The 20,312-nt window shown below is 40.0% G+C and overlaps 1 protein-coding gene across 8 annotated transcripts in view; it reads right to left on the minus strand.

The window, feature by feature from the left end:
• The window catches only part of VTI1A (vesicle transport through interaction with t-SNAREs 1A), a 352,051-nt gene that overhangs the window by 326,091 nt on the left and 5,648 nt on the right, over positions 1–20,312 (minus strand). For all 8 annotated transcript variants that reach the window (XM_073354362.1, XM_073354360.1, XM_073354361.1 and 5 more), the window contains exons 2-3: positions 15,903–15,961; positions 5,235–5,345 (exon numbers count right to left, since the gene is read on the minus strand). In XM_073354362.1, coding sequence (XP_073210463.1) covers positions 5,235–5,345; positions 15,903–15,961 — 170 coding nt within the window. The remainder of the gene's footprint in view (positions 1–5,234; positions 5,346–15,902; positions 15,962–20,312) is intronic.

The raw sequence follows: 20,312 nt of genomic DNA on the forward strand, positions 1-20,312 counted from the left end.
TACCTCTCAGTTAGGTGAGGTATCTTGTAGCTCTGCACATTATTCGGTGCTGAATGGGAAGCTCATTTAGTAAGGAGACCTGCAAGATTTATTTCATGAAGGCACCAACAGTCATAGAGCAGTTTGGGGTGGCTAGCTCAACTTTGGCACTGCACGCAGAAGGAAAGTATTTTCCAGTGAGAAAATTCTCCACAGTACATGCAGCCAGTATTGCAAAATGCACATGTGAAAGCAATGTGGACTGGAAGTAAAAAATAAAAATTACATAACATGCACATACGTAGACTTCCTAGAGTGGAGGAAAAAATATTTATGTTTACCTTTGGAACATGCTGAAATAAAACCTCGTGACCCTGCTCTGTTTAGCCACAGAAAAGATATAACAATAGAGGCAACAGTCCAAAGTGCCCCCATTAAAGTTTTGTCTCAATCCAATCCTGAGGGAATAATGGTAGACAAACGTCCTACGTCTGCTGTTCTTTGGAACGCATGCTGGCAGTTTTAGATAGATCTGTTCAGCCCAGTTTTGAGTAATGGTTATTTGGTACTCATTTCTGTAACATGGATACTTGTTTGCTAGAAACTGAACAACAACCTAGCATGCTGACCAATATCTCCTTGTTTCCTTGTACTTCCCTGTCTATCTGCTATCTCTTGTCTCCGACTGTACACTCTTTTGGAAGGAGGTTTTTTGTTTTGTTTGCAACAGCACCTAGCACAATGGGGTCCCGGTCTATGACTGGGGCTGCTAGACTTTATAGTAATACAAATAAATTAATAATAATTTTCAGTTAGTGCTAATTCTGAATTAGAACTTGCGGCCAACACCAATTTAGGATGGATTCAGATGAAAAGGGTCAGTATCCCATTATCTGTGCCAGCCAGTTCTATAAAAATCAGTGTTTAAAGGGATATTGTCAAACAGAGAAAAGTGTTTTTTTTTAATTAAGCATGCTCTATTTTTCTCTGAGGTATTACTATCTAAGAACAGTAACCAAAAGTTTACAGAAAAAGACTTTTTTCCCCACTTTTAGACTTCTGAGCATTTGATAACAAAGCCAGTCATAGTCTCTTGTCACTATTCAGGTGGGTCCTTCACACAGCATGCAGGGAGAGAAAAAGAACATTAACAAATGCAACTGGAAAACCAAAGACAGTGGCAGAAGGACTGAGAGGCAGATATAGTAACTGAAGCCACTTGTAAGTGAGTGGATTTCAAGTTGAGTGCTACTTTAAGAGATGGCCCCAAGGCTTTAGTTAAGAGATTTTCTACAAAGCAAAAAACAAGCAGCATGCAACTCCACATTTGGCCACAAGATAGAGCCCTTTAGATAAGCTATGCCTTACCATGGCACACATGAGCTGCAAGTTTCAGAGTAGCAGTTGTGTTAGTCTGTATTCGCAGAAAGAAAAGGAGTACTTGTGGCACCTTAGAGACTAACCAATTTATTTGAGTATAAGCTTTGGTGAGCTACAGCTCACTTCATCAGATGCTGAGCTGTAGCTCATGAAAGCTTATGCTCAAATAAATTGGTTAGTCTCTAAGGTGCCACAAGTACTTCTTATAAGCTGCAAGCACATTCCACAATATAAACAAGTAGTGATATTTTACATTACCTTTAGCATTACAGATTCAACAGCAATAAAGGTTCACTCCTAGCTGATACTCACTAGGATGTATTTCATTTTAAAAGAGCTATTAACACTAAAGTTTACCTACATTACTTGTATCCACATAAAAGGGCAGTGTAAGAATTTACTGATGGTATTTTTAGTATGAAACTTTAATATAGCTTGACCTTTTATGGGCCAGCTTCTCAGGTCCTTACTCATGATGAATAGTATCCTACTACACAAGTAAGGAACTTACTTGAAATTAATGGGATTCCTTAGGAATAAGGTGCTGTACAACTCAAGTCATGATATCAGAATCAGACCCTCAATGGCTGGAATTTCTTAAACTGTGAGAGGCGACTAATAAAAAACGATACCATCTGCATCTGCCCCTGTATCTATTCAGAGTCCCATGGAATCTGCTTACTTGAATGACAAAAATAAGTTATTGTTTTTAAGTTTCATTAGTCCTGCAGAGCCAACACAGCAAAGAGTGAGTGAGTTAGATGGTGTTCCTTCTCGGGCATCATTTATTGCAACTACAGAGCTATCCGTTACATTTGTGCAATCCTACTGAAAACTGTGAAGGTGCACAGGGATTGCTAGGGGCATAATCTGAATTTAAAACTGCACAGATGCATATGGAAGATTAGTTCGGACTGCATGATCTTTGTTGCAGAGATGTGCAGAAAAGAACAGTCAGATTTTGAAAGCTCAGGTTCAGCTAGCAAGGCTGGCACCAAGAAAAAAAAACAACAACATGTATTTGTGATCCGTTCATATGTGATCTGGAAGTTAGCTTATGAGGCACAATCAACAAAACCCTGCAAGGCTGTTTTTAGAGTCACCTTTTAGAGTGTGACTGCACTAGGTTAAAAGATTCATATAATTTCAAAATATACTTCAAGACTTAGCAAGTGTAGAACATTTATGAATGTTTACAAGAAGTATCATCCGATCATCAAGATGCCCAGTGACCATATGACAATGTCACACAATGAGGTAAAGGAAACCATTCACAGTCCAGTGTCAACCCAGTCTCTCGCCACTTTGCCCAGCACAACCTAAATACAAGTGGACTTTCCATCTGGAAATAGTCTGCCATCACTCAACCTAAATGCCCTCTCCTTTATAAATAAAGGATCTAACAGTCTGCAGAATTAATGCATCCTGCTCTTAAGTTTTAAGAATGTTGCCAAAATGTTGGTTTCAATAACTGCTTGAGCTGGGGTAAGTTTTCAGGACTCTGTCAGGCATACAAAAAAGTTGACAGAATAGATTTTTTCATTACAAAGTGTATAAAATTGAACTTGCAGTCCCAGTTATGTCATTCATTTTAAAGTTTGAGAGACGTGCTGATCCAGATGCTTTATGCAATTCACTTTGGAGAGACAGTATTAGTCTTAAATCAGCTTTCACATCCTTCTACTTAAATTACATAGGTAAGTGGCCAAGAGAGGGCCATCCACAGCTATAATCATTACATTACAAAACATGGAAGAGAACTGATTAAGACAGACTCGTGCTTTGGTTTAAAGTCCTCTCAGTTTAAAAATCAGACAAAAATCTTCTGAGCCCCTGTGTTTAGTCCCAAAATGAAGTACTAGGCTCTAGCCCCGGTATTCTGCTGATTGATAAATACCCGCTTACAGCTTCGCTTTCCCTCACCCAGTAAGGAAGGGTAGGAGTAGCCAACGTAAATGGGATCCAGGTTGAGTTTCCCTTATAAAGAACGATGTCTAAATCTGTCAGCTTACATGTGCATGCTTCTTTTGGAAGAGCAGTGAACCTCAAGAAGTGAGTCTGTAAGACAATCCTGCTCATAAACTGCCAACAGTGTTCCCAGTTAGAAACTTATCCTCAGCTGCAGTAAAGTGAATTTTCCAGATGTCATCTAGCGCTCCTATTAGGCTGTAAACTCTTTGCTTACAACCAACAGATCACAACTCAATCAAGATGATTTTCACCAGAGTATTCAAAAGGCATTTCCATTTCAATGAAAATTTTCAGCTGTTTTCCCCCCAGTCACTATACTATTAGAGCAGCTCAAAAAGCCAAGAGAATTTATGCCGCATTTTCCTCCCTTGTCTCCTCGAACGCACAGCCAAACCTTGGTTACATAAACTTTCCTGAAACTTCACCTTTGGGTAAAGAGCAAGACTGAAAGAATCTCAGCCCAGTAAGTGAAAACCTGTGAAAGTTATCAGTGTCTGAAAACAAGTATTAGAATGCAAATGCTTGTGCCACCTTAGCTATAGTGGCGTGTCAGTGAACTGAACCATTCAGCTCTCTTAACATACTTCTAATCATAACTATTGCTTTTTTCATTCTCTTTTCCATCCTTTACTCTTTTCCTCCACTTTTCTGGTAAATTTCCTGCTTGTTTTTTTCCATCACTTCGATCTATTCCCTCTTTTCTTCTCTCTCTCTGCGCTGTTTGTATTCCCTCATCCCCATCCCAGGCTCTTCCATCACTTATTTTCTATTGCTTAGTCATAGGCCCCCACTCTAATTCCTTCTCTTCCCCCAAGCAACCATGTTTCATCATTATAAAGATCCCAGTCTGTTCTCAGTGGGCCCTCACCTTGTACTCAATTCCAGTTTCTCCCTTTCTTCTCCCTGTGAAGGTGACATAGCCAATCTCCCTTCTCTTAGCTGTTTAGAGCATGGCAGGCGGTGAGAAAGGGGCAAGGAGTTTCCATGGGAACACAGAGGGTTCTCAACATACATAGTAAAGTTCACTCCTCAACTACAGATAGCACTGTCTGTCAGCCTGGTGCTCAAACCTTGGGATGCAATGGAGCATTAAGCTGCTTACCCTATAGAGTCACATGTATTACGTACACCCAGAAAGAAATAGCAGGTGGCTTTGAAGTGTTCAGCCAGCCCTTTTAGAAGCAATTTTGTGTGTACACAAGTCCGTTCACTATTTCTAAGTCAAAAGAAACAGGACTGGTGGCTTGCAGGCCATAACACAAGCACCCGGACAGGAGAACCATGCTAGTTTGCATTTGGTACCTGAAAGATCCACTGAGGCTAACTGATTTGCAAAATAGTCAATGAGCATCCAAACATAAAAGGAAAAGAAATCATGGACATTGAGTAATGAAGTGAAGTTGAGATTCATTTCATTTAAAAAGTGTAGTTTATAACTGGTAACATGATACTTCGTACTAGTCTCATAAGTTTATAATACCCTATAAAATTAAGTGACTTCTCACAGTATAACTACAACGGTCTGCTATTGAGTCCTTGCCAAGAAGCGGGGCTAGAAGAGTGTGGACAGAGAGAGAGACGGGGTGGGGGACAGGGGACACACAGTGGTAGGAGCAAGGGTTCTGCAGAGTTTAACTGGGACTGCAGACTAGCAAACAATTAGGGAGGTTCTTTCCCACATAAGAACTCTGCACAGATATTATTGCATTTGTGGACAGGGAGAGGAGAGCTCTTTCCACCCTTGCATGAGTTAAGACTGTTCTCTCCCCCAAAGTCTGCCCATGTGGAGTTGATTGAAGAAAGTTGGGGAAATGGAAGAAAGTGATTACTTCACTCTGAACACAGTTACACTAAGATACTTTTTGTCTTAAATGCCATCCTTTATCATACGTAAATATACTCACAAAATCAGCTTCAAGTTTTCCTATTTCTTGTTTGTAGCTCCTCATTCTGCTGCTATACATTCCTCGGCTTTGGGCGGGAATTTCTCGAACTTCAAGTTCCATCTGTTCAAGCTAGTAATTGAAAAACAGGAGAGAGACTTAAGTTTATTTTATGTCCATCTACATCCTTGTTTTGTTCACATTTATTTATGAAATTTCAGTGACAGCCTCTAGCTTTCAGCATGATCTTCTGATTACTTGTTCCTCCTTCTTGCTGATGCTCAAGGAAACGGCACAAAGTCAGAGTGAATCAGAAGTAATTAGAACCCAGGAATGGTGTAGTTACTAATTATTTGCTCTACCCATTGGACTATGCAGCCTCCTTAGTATGCTACTGCCTGTTTAGGAATGGTATTTTGCTACAGTGAAGAATCCATTATCTGCTTTTTAAAATACTGCTTTCAGTTCACTTAAAAAAAAAAAAAAAACACAGAAAAAAATTGTACCTTTCCATAATAGCGGTAGGCATGCTGGACAATAGTTACTCATTTTCCACTGATCTCAGCCAGGCAGTATGGCATGGGAAGAAAAATGTCTTTCATTTTGGTAAAGTCCCAACCTAGTATTTGCAGAATTTGGTAAGAGACAGATAAGCATTTATACAGAAAAAACTCTTTCCGGTGAGATTTCAGTAACATGCCACAGGAAAGGCACCTGATTTAATCAGTGGGTTTACAAAATAGTCATTTAAAAGCCATTCAAGCCTGATCTATTCAGAACACATATGCTACTGAATGGGAAGTTGGTCAGCATAGTTTCACTAAATAGTTTTCTGGTAAGAAAGAAAGAAATATATAAAGCAAGTTTTACTTCTATATTATTCTTTGTCTTAGGCCTAACTTTCCAAAACTGAAAGTTAGTGGTTGTAATTTAAATGGCTTGCATACTACCAGTTTCAGTGGACAGCTAAGAAAATCTGTCATGTGAAACCTCGTCTCAACTATAGAGATACTCAGATTTAAAAGATCAAAGGGAAAACACCTATGAAATGCAACTGGAAAGAATCTTTGTTCCTTTTAACAAATAAGCAAACAAAAAAGAGCGACCAGGCCACCAAGCAAATTCTGTTGCACTGTAACCTGTTTCTCTGCTCAACCTCAGATCCTTTTACTCAAGTCCTACGTACCATCCAGGAGAGTTGAAGATCACTATCCTGGGACATTTAGGCCCAATCACAAAACCAATAGTGCAGTTTTTCATAACAAATTTTCAAATGAGACCCTAGAAAGGGAAGGGGATTGACTAGATGGGCCTGACAGGGGTTCCACCAAAACATTTATCAAAGCTGTGTATGGAATACGGCTCGCCTTAAAAGTAACTTCCAGGATTTGGATTTCAGTAACTGTTTATCTCAGTTTGATTTAGTGTTCCTCCAAGAAATTTGGTTTCTAAGTATGAGTCCGATTCACGGGGCTTTGAATCTGTATTTGAATTGAGGGTGTTAAGCATGCAAAGAGGGGTAAACCTGCAAATGGTCTTGCCCTGCTCATCTCTAAGTTAAATGTTATAACTAGTAAATAACACCAGGCAATCCCTATTTTCAAGCCTCTAGTATTATTTTCCCAAATAAATGTACTCCATTAGCCCTGCATATACATTTGCCCCTTTGAGCTACCCTTTCTATAGTGCCTTTCTGAGTAGGGCTTGAATCTCTCATTGATTTGCTTATGGAAAAGTTTTCATCAGCAATCTTTGTTCTTTTGGGAATTTTTTATGACCAACCAAGTTCTGGGGATAAGGAATATTTTTAGTTTTTCCCGTACCTCATTTAACAGGGTGTGATCTTCACTTCCCCCAGACATGCTAAGGACAAGGTAAGAAATACTCCAGGCTGTAAATTTTCTGTAATTTTAAGTGATTTTGCCTGGAGACTTTGAATGGTAGGGATGGTAATGATCTGGAGGGTCATTTTACACTCATCTTCTAGATGGGGCAATGTGTTTGACTATATTGCAATTTCTATTTTAAGGTGGTCTCGTTTCTCTAGTTTTATAGTGGCTTTTACAGACAGTGATCATCAACACCTGGAGGTGAATTTCTGCCCTTCAGCCACGTTTTCCCAAAGGGATTTTGACAGATTGTTTTACTCCTAATTTTGAAAGTGTAACTCAAGGTATATTAAGTGGAATCTGTTATTTGGAACAGTGATTAGGGCACAAACCTAGGACTTAGGAGACCAAGTTCAGTTCCCTACTCCACCAAAAGGCTTTAAAAAGACTTCTTATATCACCATTGGCAAGTCACTTAGGGAATTAATATAGACACTATCCGTAAAAATAGGGTTTCTAACATTTGCCAACTTTGCAGAGATGCTGTGGATAAATATATTAAAGATTGAAGCAATTTGAGATCTAATGAGAAGCACTAGATAGCAGTAGTAGTAAAGCCTCAAGTCGGAGAGAAGCTCGTACCCAGTGATGTGTCAAGTTTTGAAGAATCAGCTTTTTGGATCTTAATTCTCGAGCACAAACACAAACTGAGATTGTTAAATTACAGGATGACTACCATTTAAAAAAAAAAAAAGATCTTTTATCCTTTAGAAGATAAGAGAATCTGTCATGACTCGGATTGCTTCAGTTTACAAAAAACAGTTTCAGATTGCAAGGGCTGTGAGAAATAATAGTTCCTCTTATCCTATTAAGACATTAGTTATCCTTAGAAACAACTATAAAAAATGCTGAATAAGAAAAAATTGGATCATCAAAAGGTCCTTTGGAAGAAATGTGAATTCACTGCCACAAACAAACCAAAATCTCCTCTATTTTGGATGATGGCAGCAATGGTCTACTACAAGACTAATGGAAAAAATGGGCGTTCTTTCCAAAGCATGTCTGGGGTGAAACATTTTTCTGCCTTGTATAATAATAATCCATCTATTAACCCTTTGGTTTGGTCTACCTTGATGGACCTCACCTGCTATCCTTATCCAGAATGGCCGACAGTCTCCACCATGGAAATCAGAATTTTGATAAACCCAATATAATAAAGGGACGATTTTATCCCAGCAGAAGTCTGTAAGGACTATACTGTTTGATGGGCCCCTGCGTTAGCAAAATTATTTACTAATAAAAATAAATAGGGATTGTACTTCCCCACCAAAGGTGACAAATGACCCTAGAAATTATTGACCTATTTACCTTTTAGACATGGTTTTTAATATCCATACCAAGTATCTCCTGTGGAGATTAGAGGACTGGAAAGAGCTGTAATTTATTTGTTGAGGAACAAGCCGATTTCAGGAAGGACTGCTCTACCAACAGTTATTTTGCCCTCTCTGACCCAATTTATAAACTTTGTTCCTCCAAGAAGGGAAGTTTTATTCAGCCTTTGTTGATCTGAGATCAGATTTTGATTCCATTAAGAGAGATTTCAGAGTAACAGCCATGTTAGTCTGTATTCGCAAAAAGAAAAGGAGTACTTGTGGCACCTTAGAGACTAACCAATTTATTAGAGCATAAGCTTTCGTGAGCTACAGCTCACTTCATCAGATGCATATCGTGGAAACTGCAAAAAGTCTGCTGCAGTTTCCACGATATGCATCTGATGAAGTGAGCTGTAGCTCACGAAAGCTTATGCTCTAATAAATTGGTTAGTCTCTAAGGTGCCACAAGTACTCCTTTTCATTAAGAGAGAGTGTTTCTGGGATAAATTTGTGAGGATTTGCATAGTTTTTAAGTTACTCTCTCTTTTGAGAACCCTCCATAGCCAAACAATGGCCAGGGTTAAAGATATGATCAGTTAGGGTGAAAAGTTGAGCTATCTCCATCATTATGGGAGTCTGTGAGTTGCTTATTGGCTCTCACTTTCTTTAGTTTTCACATTAAATGAGCTTGCAGCAGTTTTAGAGGGGGAACAGTATATCCTGCTCAAAATTTTGGATTAATCTGCATTGGTCCTTCTTTATGCAAACAACATGGTTTTGCTGTCCCAAACTATATATAAGCATTGCATAAGTTTACATGCTTCGGTGAAAAAGAATGATGTTTCTTCCTTGCTGTCATCATGAGAGTAGACAAGCAGATTCCACCCCCCCAGCTGGTAACTTTTCATGAATATCGTTCGAGGCATGCAGCATATATACACACTATAACAGAGAAACAGATTTCATTCTGCAGCTATTAAATATAATCACATTTCATGCTTAATCAGATTTCAGCATACATGCTTACAAATATTGGTCTTTCAAATACAATCAAGGTGAGTGATGATAGATTTCAACATTTTTTCTTGAAAAGCATGAAAAAAGAAAACTGAAGGTAAACTTAAAAAGTATCTTTGCCCTACTATTACTTGTTCAATCATAATGCAATGGAAGCTAAAGGAAAAGTAGGTAACATGTAATCCTGGGAGATACAGTCTTTCAGTTCTTACAGTGCAATGGTGGAGACAGCTGTTCAGAATCATTCCCACAACAGAAGTATTACTGTCTACTCTTATTTCATAATCAGGAACAGATTATAAATTTAGACAATAGGAAAATATAGCTACATCTCTTGATTCATATATGTTTCAACTTAACCTACCCATACCCTCATTGGCTAAGAACAAAGCTTAGGAATAGACCACAGCAAGCTTAGAAGACCACACAGCACAACACTCCTGCCCATTTCTGGTACAAAACTTAGCCTATCAAAAGTGATGTGTCCTTTAGTTATTAGTTTTTAGAATATCTTGATAGTCAACTGCAAAAGAACAAAGAATGGGCAAATTACTGAAGTATGCTATAGGGCCAGTATACACTGCCTCCTCTCCCAAAGCTCTGTGCAGACTGATTCTCTCAGAATTTACTATGCATAGAGGAGGTTTCCCCCCCGCCCCAAACAAAATATCAGATTTACTGGGGAAAGAATTGGATGCCACAGGATGGATGCAGTGAGCAAATAAATCCATGGTTCTCAGCCCGGGAGCCGCTTGAGACCCAATCACCTCACAGCTGCAGCCCATGTGACATCGTCACAGCCATACAGGTAGTATATATATTGTGTGGATGCAGCCCACATAACACACAGAGAGCTGCTTATGCAGCCCATAACAATAAATGGGTTGAGAATCCCTGAAACAAATTAAAAATACAACCGGTAACAAAATGCTTTATCTCAACCAGGAGCAAGAGTTACACATTTTACCCAATTTTCCTACTTTTTTAAAAAACAGATTTCTAATGCAGTAATTCATGACAATCACATACTTGCACATGATAGGTATCCAATAATATGCTCTATTTGGTGTCTGTCCTTGTACTGTGTACCAGCTGCCTTCTTCTGCAGGTAACAGCAGACCTGCTCTCCTCTAGTCAATGCAGCTTAAGGAGAGAAGCACCCCAATATTCAAAGAATCATGAATGTTTTGCAGCTTTCTGCTACTAAGTACACACACTTGATAAATACTGGCGCTATTAAAGCAAATTAAACTACTTGGTAGCATGTGCCATGGAAAGTACCTACTTATTCCTGATGAAAACGCAGCGACAGACAGCACCCTATGCAAGTACAGATATGGTAGTATTAATACTTCATAAAGCCAACCTGGTGATATAACTACTAGCAGAATTAGCCCATACAAGTGGAATCTGGCATTTGAACATAATAAAAAAAAAAAATACAAATAAATACTCCCACAGCAGGTTCAAAAGGAGCTTCTTTTTACATGTCTCCCTTCCTCGTTACATCATGAGCTTTCCTCGTTAGATCATTTAGCTTCACCCACAGACCAAAAATATGCTTGACATTGGAAGTTAATCCAGAGTCTATCCAAAATGAGTGAGCCTTACTCCTAACACCAGGTAGGTACCATAGTGGTAAGTGACAAAGATGCATAGATAAAACCAAGGCTTCTCAGTTACTTGCTGTTCTTACAAAAAGCCTTCCACATGTTGGTTAGTGCTGGAGTAGAGTCACAAAGAGGACTTGGGATTCCTTACCGAACAGTTCAACAACTGCTTTTAGACTATTTATTGGAATAACAGATTACCAAATATCATATTAGTGTCCTTCCAATTTTTTTCAGGCAAAAGAGTACGTAATGATTGCAGGTCCCTCAAATAGCCATTTAAAAAAGAAAATCCACTAGTGTCCTCTGTGCTAGTAATGTCAAATATCCAGATTTTTTTTACCATGATGTTGTTGTCATAAATATATGCATTTATATTTAGGTCCGAAGTTATCCTTTTCATTTCATAATGTCACGATCAGCAGGTCATTCCTTTATGACATTTACTGAGCAACAGAAATTCTTATCCAATGTTAACCAATTTATTCTCAGAGAGGATAATACCTTCTGCATAAAAGGTTAATTTCTTATCTGTGAACAATGATTTCTCAAAGCCAGCAGCGAGAGAGACTTCACAGAGGCCTACAGCTCCATTAGTGGCAGTTTCTCTCTTAGTTGCACAGAATTACGCAAACAAATTGTTCAGGCTTGGTTTTTTTCAGCATTTTATGTGAACTGTAATACTGTTTGGATTCTAAAGACCTGAGGTAAACAATAAGCGTTTGGAGCAAACAAAACTAAGCCACACAAATACTATTTTCTAACAATATGAGAAAATTACTTTAGCACATTCTGAAATGCAACTTTATTAAATGTGAAATTTGTGTACTATACAGCCAGGTTATCATCACAGAAAGTAGATGCATATATAACCGGAGGGCTAACCTACATGCTATCTCTTGTGCTTCAGAAAGACAACCTCTTAATTCTCAAGTACCCTAGAATCATAAAAATGCAGGGCTGGAAGGGACCCGATAAGTCGTCAAATCTAACCCTCTGCTCAGAGGCAGGATCAAGTAAAATTAGACCATCCCTGACAGGTGTTTGTCCAATCTGTGCTTAAAAACCTCCAGTGATGGCGATTCCACAACCTCCATGGGAAGCCTATTCCAGAGCTTAAACTATCTTTATGAAGTTTTTCCTAATATCTAACCCTGTGGTTTTCAATCTGTAGTCCACAGTCCCATGGAGCTCTGCAGACTACGTCTAAAATTTCCCAAAAGGGTCCACACCTCCATTCAAAAATTTTTATGGGTCCACAAGTGAAAAAGGTTGAAAACCACTGATCTAACCAATGATCAAGTTCATTACTTCTTGTCCTACTTTCAGTAGACACAGAAGAACTGATAACAATGCTCTTTAAAACAGCCCTTAACATATTTGAAGATGTACCAGGTCCCCCTTCAGTCTTCTTTTCTCAAGACTAAACATGCCCAATATTTTTAACCTTTCCTCAAAATAAAATTCTAGAAAACCTAACATATTTCTATTGCTGTCCTCTAGACTCTACGGTGCCCACATCTTTCCTGAAGCATGGCATCAGAACTGGACTACTGTGTTTTTTTGAAAGCATAAATACCATCAAAATAGCATTCCTACAGATAGAAAGTTAAGAGTATAACCTTTTACTTGAGAGATCATTTATTTTAGATCTCACCCTTGTTAAGGGAGTCTAGGAGGCTGAAAGAAATTACTTATCCAAAGCCAACTCTATTCAATCAGTTGGCATTGCACTTTGACCCAGCTAAAAGGCAGAAAATATTGGTTACCACAATTAACCCTTAGGCATCATAAATGGCATAAATAAAAGCACTGTCAAATTCTGTTACCAAGAAGGAAGCAAAATAAAGTGAATTAAAACAAGAAACATTTTTCCAACGATAGTGCTTTGATCAGACAGTACAACTGAGCAAATCTATGTACCAAGACTACAAGTGGTAGCAATTTAGGGCAATGGTTTGTTTTGTTTTTCTATGGTAGCCCTTAGTTTAAAAGGAAACTTTTTAAAATCAGTTCTGTTATTAGCAGTTTTTGTTCATATTGATTATTGAATCCAAGCCTTGGCATTAATCACAGACATGTTCGGTAATTGCTTAAAGCCAATAATTGCATTAAGCACCTGTCTAGTAGCATTAGTGAGGAGATCTAAAAACAAAAGCGTGAAAGAAAAATGAAGTACATTAAATTAAGATCATCACTAGGATGAAAATGTTAAAAGAGGATTTTCTTTTTAATCTTCAGGGAAAATATCATCCAAATTTGTATGTATTATGATGCACGGAGAAAAATAAGTCATTAAGTCCATTTCTGCTCATTTCAACAAGTGATGGTAGAAAATTACTTTGCACAGAAAACCAAAATTTGAATGATTTGTCACCAAAACACTTACAATGTAATTGCCTTGTACTAATACTGTGAGGGAGAGAGAAAAAAAAGAGAAGGTCTGTTATATACTTACATTGCTCCAATCATCATAATATCAGAGCACCTAGCAATCATTTAATTTATCTTTGGAACACACCTGCGAGGTAGGGAAATAATAGTATCACTCTTTCAGAATAAGGATACCGAGACAGAGCTATTAGGTAACTTTCCCAAGGTTACACAGAAAGTCTGTGGCTGAGTCAGGTATTGACCCCAAATCTCCCAAGTTCCTGCCTACGGTTCTATCCAAAGGAGGGATCTGACTGTGAAACAAGGGCTCCAGCTGTGTAAGCAAACATCATGAATTTGCTTTGGCCATATCACCCTTTTGTATCCCCATGCTCAGGAGTAAAAAAGCATTTCTAAAGTATCATAAAATGTATGACAAGAATATGACACAGTCCCAGCACTGGAGTGTGTACAATTTAAATAGAACTCATCAACTAGTGCTCATAACAAGCAGTAACAGGATCACTGACATAATTACTTAGAAAGGTTAGGAATGGAATCACTAAATTCAGCTCCATAGCCTAATGCTCAGGCTATATTTTTGAAACTAGTAGATCAAACTCATAATCCAATTGTAACAGGGAGCCCAAATCCCCCACAAGCAAACTGCTATTCACCACGTGGAAAAAACCAGTCGCAGGTGCAATTGAATACCACATCTCATTGTCCCCTCAGCCACAACTTAAACTACACCCCAGACATTTAGGCAAAGAGAAACCGAAAGCTTGTTTGCTGGACTTGCAAAAAACAAAATTTATTTCCATTTATTATGAAGCTCCTTCCTGAGTAATTACTAGGATTCAACAGGGAGCCTTATTAGCTATACTGGGAAGAGGAGGAAGGAGGAAAAACAGTTCAGACAATTAGGAGCTTCCCTGACTTTGCCTGGCTTGAGAATTCATGAGAATAAGGGCCCATTTCAGCCACCAGAAGCAAGTACAGGCCATCCAGTGAGGTCAGTAGGAATCACATGTGCACAATCAAAAGTAGAACCCAGCCCTTAGCCTAAAGAACAAGAATACAAGCAATAAGACTTGTATACTTTAGTTGAAGTGCTCCAAACCTCCCACACAAGGTGCACAGATGAAATTCCATCATGCTACATATTACGAGAAGTTAATGCTTTGATGAAAAGGCTAATATGACATTACTCATGTTGATATCAATCTAACAAACATTAGAAAAAGAATTTGCACTCTTATACTGCCTTCCATCCATGGATGTTATTACAAGCAGCATTTCCTCTCTCACACACACATACTCCTCTTACATAACTTGCTGCATAAATACATACAATAAATAACTGCCCTGAAATTCTGGGCACACCCAAGCCACATATCTGGATATTTACCATCTGAAATCCATTATTTACTGTTCTAGCACTTATATTTTTCCTTCTTATAATTTCTGCATTATTTTTTATCGTAAGAAATATGACTGTTGATCGTGGGAATACTATAAAACCCCATAGCTGTTTATTGGAATGTGGTGTCTCAGTATATCCAATATCTAGACAATGTCTTCTAGGATCAATATCCAGTACTACCACCAAATCCCAGTAAGATATCAGGCATCTCACTTAACAGCTCCGTGCCTCCATTTACCCAATATCTACTTCACAAGCATATTAGGCAGGTCATATTAACTAGGCTTTCTAGAGCACTTTACGATCTTCCAATGTTAAGGCATTACAGAAATACAAAACGTTACCACACACAGATTTCTAAAAACATACCTCAAAGCCCCTTTACCACATTTGAACATTCAAAAGAGAGGACACTCCACCCTGGGGTGGGGAAGGATTTGCTTGCACCCCGCACAAACTCCACGCCTTCCCCGCCCCCATTCCAACCCCTTCCCCAAAGTCCCCGCCCCAACTCTGCCCCCTCCCTGCCCCATTGGACCCCTTCCCCAAATCCCCGCCCCGGCCCTGCCTCCTCCCCTGAGCATGCCACGTTTCCCGTCCTCCCACCCAGCCGTGCAAAACAGCTGTTTCGTGGTGCAAGCATTGGGAGCTCGGGGGGAAAAGCGGGCACTCTCTCGAGTGATCAACATTCACTCTCTTTCTTGATCAATTCTTCTTTGGGGAAAAATAATAATGGCAAAATCCCAGACGTTTCTAGATATTTAAAAATTCCTCCCAGACGGCAATTTAAGAACCAAAAAGGGGGACATGTCCGGGAAAATACGGATATTGGTAACCCTACTAAAAGTCTACTACAAAGGTACAGAGAATATGTTACTTAACAGAAGATTGTACTGTTTGATACATTTCTGCTTGTGTTTCATATTCTAATAAAAGTCTCACATTACTATGGATAGGACATTATTTCTGAATACTGTATACGCTGAATATTACATTAATGGTACTTTCATTTATTTGTTCCACAGGAATTTTCATATAACATTCAAAATTCTGTGACGTACCAGCTCTCTTGCTTCTTCTAGCTGTTTCTCCACATTTGCAACCATCTGCTTCTTCTCATCTAAAATAGAATTATGAAGAGAGAAATAAAATTTTGCTCTTCCCAGCAAAAAAAAGTTATGTATACAATTTTAGAAAAACCTTATCTGTGCTAGTTCTTAGTATCTGACACAAAGGATCCTTTTTGGTGTAAAATTAGTGTATAAAATTGTGACATACTGTGGTGCAATCCAGATTAGTGAGGGGCTCTGTCACTCCTGCCCTGAAACCTTGAGTGCCTTATAATACATTGCTGGTATTAGCTCCCACCAGGACCGCTCACAAACAGCCTTCCAGCATGCAAGTCACACCCTGAGTGTCTGTGTGTAGCTGCAGCCTGCCAACCACACTTGGGTTACCCTCTGGCTCTCACCTGCTGGGTGACCACAACACACGCCCAATCTCAGATTTCCCCCCCGCCCCCGAAATGTATGTCATATACTGTCCAGCAGTCCAAATATATGAAGTCCATTATTCCTTTAAGGTAATAATATACATGCAATTTACTACCCTAAATGGAGTAACCCAGATACTTCAATTTAAACATACTGGATTAGATGAAACAATAAAACAAGTTTATTAACTACAAAGAGATAGATTTTGAGTACAAGCAATGAGGCATAAAATTCAGAAATGATTACAAGAAAATAAAGATAAAATGCTTTTTAGTGCCTAACTTAACAAATTACAGTATATTAAATTCAAGCAAAGTTTTTTATCACGTTTCTAGCACTAAATGACCATACTCCCGTAGAGTTCAACTGCTCCTTTTGTCTCCTCAGGTGCAATGAGGGAGATGGACAAGGAGAGAGAGAGGAATGCCTTGAGGTGTTTGCCCTTCCTTTTTATAGTTTTTAATCCCTCTCTGAAAAGCATTTCCAGCTGAGAATCAGGAGACAGGCAGTCTGCTGGAGGAAGGAGACTCCATGCTGTTTCATTGATAAGATGCAGATCTCTTTGCCCCTTTCTCCCTTTCTTGCCAAAGAATGGCCACTTGGTAAGTAACGGCCCATCAGCTTTGTTGACACCTGGCTAGGGCGCCAGTCCTTTGTCTTTGAGGAACAGGTTTAACCACTCCCCAGACGTATCTGAGAAACGTACTTCAGTCATGATTTCAGTTGATGTTCATGTGACCAGGTGCCTGGGATGAGCCACAGTGCAAATGCCATACTCAGGGCAGACTGCAAGAAATAGGGCAGACAATTGTCAAAACTGGTGGTTTATTATATAATTAGATTCACCAAGCCAGTAACAAAAGACCTTCTGCAGTAACACACCGGTTAACTACAAGCCAAACACAGTCCCCCTTAGACATTCCAGCCTTTGGCTCCCATCCAGATAAAGAGGTCTAATATTGAAAACCGAATTCATCATATGTGAGTTTCTTACTAATCCCAGAGGATCACACACATACCATCAGGTCAATATGAATCACAGATCTTACCCAAATATGATGCTGTCAGTCAACCCTCAGAAAGCCAACTAAATATTTATTAATAAAAGAAAAGAAGGAAGGGAGTTATAAATGGTTAACAGATCATATACATACAAATGATTGCGAAGTCCTTACATCAGGTTTGAAGCAGTGATGGAATAGACTGCTGGCTTATAAAGTCTTTCTGGTAACTTCCAAAAGACAGGAAGGTCTTCAGTCTATAGTTCAGGATGCTCCTTTTAGTTGTAAATCCACAGACCATACAATTAGCGCAGGAAAAAGAGGCAACATGGAAATGTCTCAGGTGTCTTTTTATATCCTCTGCCATGTGCATGGAAATGGACTGTCCCAAACGAAGCCCATAGACTGTGTGTGCAGAAAGTTACTGGCCCAAGATGGCGTCCAGGGTCACATGAGCATATCACCGTTTGCTGATTCACAGTATGTGGCCATTGGCCCCTTGCTGTCTGAAGCATCCTCAGGCAGAGCTATCTGGGCAGGATGAGTTTCTCCTATGGCCCATTGTGTAAGCTGAGTGTCCTTGATTGGCCATCAATACATAGCTGTCTAGACATGATGTAAATTTATCTAGAGGGTGTCATCCAGGAATACAAACACAGGTTTAAGATACAAGCACATAGCCAATATTCATAAACATCAGATACAAAGATGATACTTGCCTATAAACAGTATAATCATGCTTAGCAAAACAACTTTTCCATTGACATCTTACATGATACATTTTGTATAAGATTTATGGAAACTATGTAACAGTGATATAAATTGTCAGCTTTCTTATATACAACATCACAGTTCATAACTTTATACATGATGGTGCTACATGCATTTTACTGATTAGTAAGACTGAGTTTGTCATGGATTCTGTGACTTTCCGGGACCTTCGTGACTTCTGCAGTGGCCGGTGGGTCTGGCTAAGCCCCTGCGTCAGCCACACCGGCCGCTGTTGGGGCAGTCTTGGGCCGCCGTGTCCCCCCCTTCCCCAACAACAACAGGAGTTTGGGTGTGGGAAGGTTCTCAGGGATGGGGCGCAGGAGGGAGTGAGGGCTCAGAGAGGCACTTATCTCGTGGGGGAGAGGGGCTCCCCAGAAGTAGCAACATCCCACGGCTCCTAGGTGGGGGCGCAGCCAGGGGGCTCAGCACACTGCCTCCGCCTGCAGGCACCAGCCCCCTCAGCTCCAGTTGGCCATGATTCCTGGCCAACTGGAGCTGCAAAGCCAGGGCCTTCACCTAGGAGCTGAGGGAGGGGGAATATTGCCACTTCCAGGGAGGCGCAGAGCCAGACGGGGAGACTGACATCCCTGCTGACTGTGCCCCCGACCCCCAGCACCAGCAGGCGTACTGGGCCGCACACCACTGCCTGGGTCGCTGCTGCCCCCCACCCCGAGTACCCACAGAGGCCCCTGTGATCCACCCCCACCCACCCAAATTCCCGCAGTACCCCCCTGGGCCGCCCCTCCCACCAAGATTTAGTCAGAGGTATATAGTACAAGTCATGGACAGGTCTTTGGACACAGGCTTTGAATTTTTGTTTACTGCCCGTAACCTGTCCATGACTTACTAAAAATACCCATGACTAAAATGTAGCCTTACTGATTAGTGTGTTACAAGTTTTCAAATGATGCCTCACGTGACATGCCTTGTACAAAGTTTATGACAATTGTGTCTAGGGTGTGAATACAGGGGTGCATTCTGTCCTCATGGACTGGGACTAAAACCAGGATCCTCTCACTTCAAGAAAAGGCAAGAGGCTTTTAACACCAGAGCTAAGGAAGATGATCCTCTTACTAGTATTACTAATAAATCCATTATCTCTGCGTGGGTCAGCCACGACACAACAACACGACACAGACATGCACACAAAGCCCGCATACCAACTGAACAATAAAATGTTAAATCAGTAAATTTTAAAAGGGTGAAAGACAGTTAAGAACTATGCAGTCAACTACAGAAGCCATCAGGGTCTCCTTCACAGAAGTGAACTTGCCAGATCCCCCAAAAAGCACTATAGCCCAGCCAGTCTTCAAAAACAACACCCACTGCAAAAGACCTTTCTAACTTTCAACTAGTCTCAAACATTAGGCAAAAATCAAGTAAGCAGTGACAACCCAGATCCAGCTAAACCAATGGCAAAACTCCAAGGATTCTCCCCCTCCCCATGCTCATTCTAAAACACTTCTATTTTCAAAATTGTAGAAAATGGTATTGTCCTGTCTAACATAGCTGATAAAAAAGCACAACACTAGAGTAACTGCAACATTTCCTCTTTACAGCGATGTCTGAGGCTTTTTGTTAATAAAAAGTTTTTACCATATAGCTTTAGTTTTTTCAGCGTGAGTTGCCTTGTGTTCACAAATGATGTTTTCTCACTTCATCTTGATTTTTATCCCATTACGTATAATTAATCCAATTTGGAAGTGACAACTATTTCAGAATGAGTTATACCACTGCAAGGGTCATGGGGAAGCATCCCCAGTTTGAGTGAACTATATCACTTCAGGTAGCCCTCCTACTATTCATTCACTCTGCATTACTTTACATCTGGGTTGTTACTCTATCTGGTTACCTGTGCGCCTTCCACTGCTCCAGGTTCATCCTGACTGGAGACACCTCCCCCCCCCGCTTTGTTTACAATTCATTCATGTCAAGGCCACAGACACCACTTCCTCATGATCCCATCAGGAGAGGGATTACTTGCCCTCGGGGTAGAGAAGCAAATTCAGTCTCATCTTTCCAGTAGCTGCCAGAAAGCAAAGATCGACCATTAGAGCAAATACTGGAGAAGGGGTGTTCCCAGACCACACCATCAGGGAAAGCCAAAAAGCTGCAAAAGAATTGCAAAGTCACCAAAGACAAAACACCAGACCTCCAGTAACATTCCTAGCACATGTGCATACTCTGAGGAGCTGGACGTGATTTT

Source organism: Lepidochelys kempii, chromosome 7, assembly GCF_965140265.1.
Source record: "Lepidochelys kempii isolate rLepKem1 chromosome 7, rLepKem1.hap2, whole genome shotgun sequence".
Taxonomy (NCBI): Eukaryota; Metazoa; Chordata; order Testudines; family Cheloniidae; genus Lepidochelys; species Lepidochelys kempii.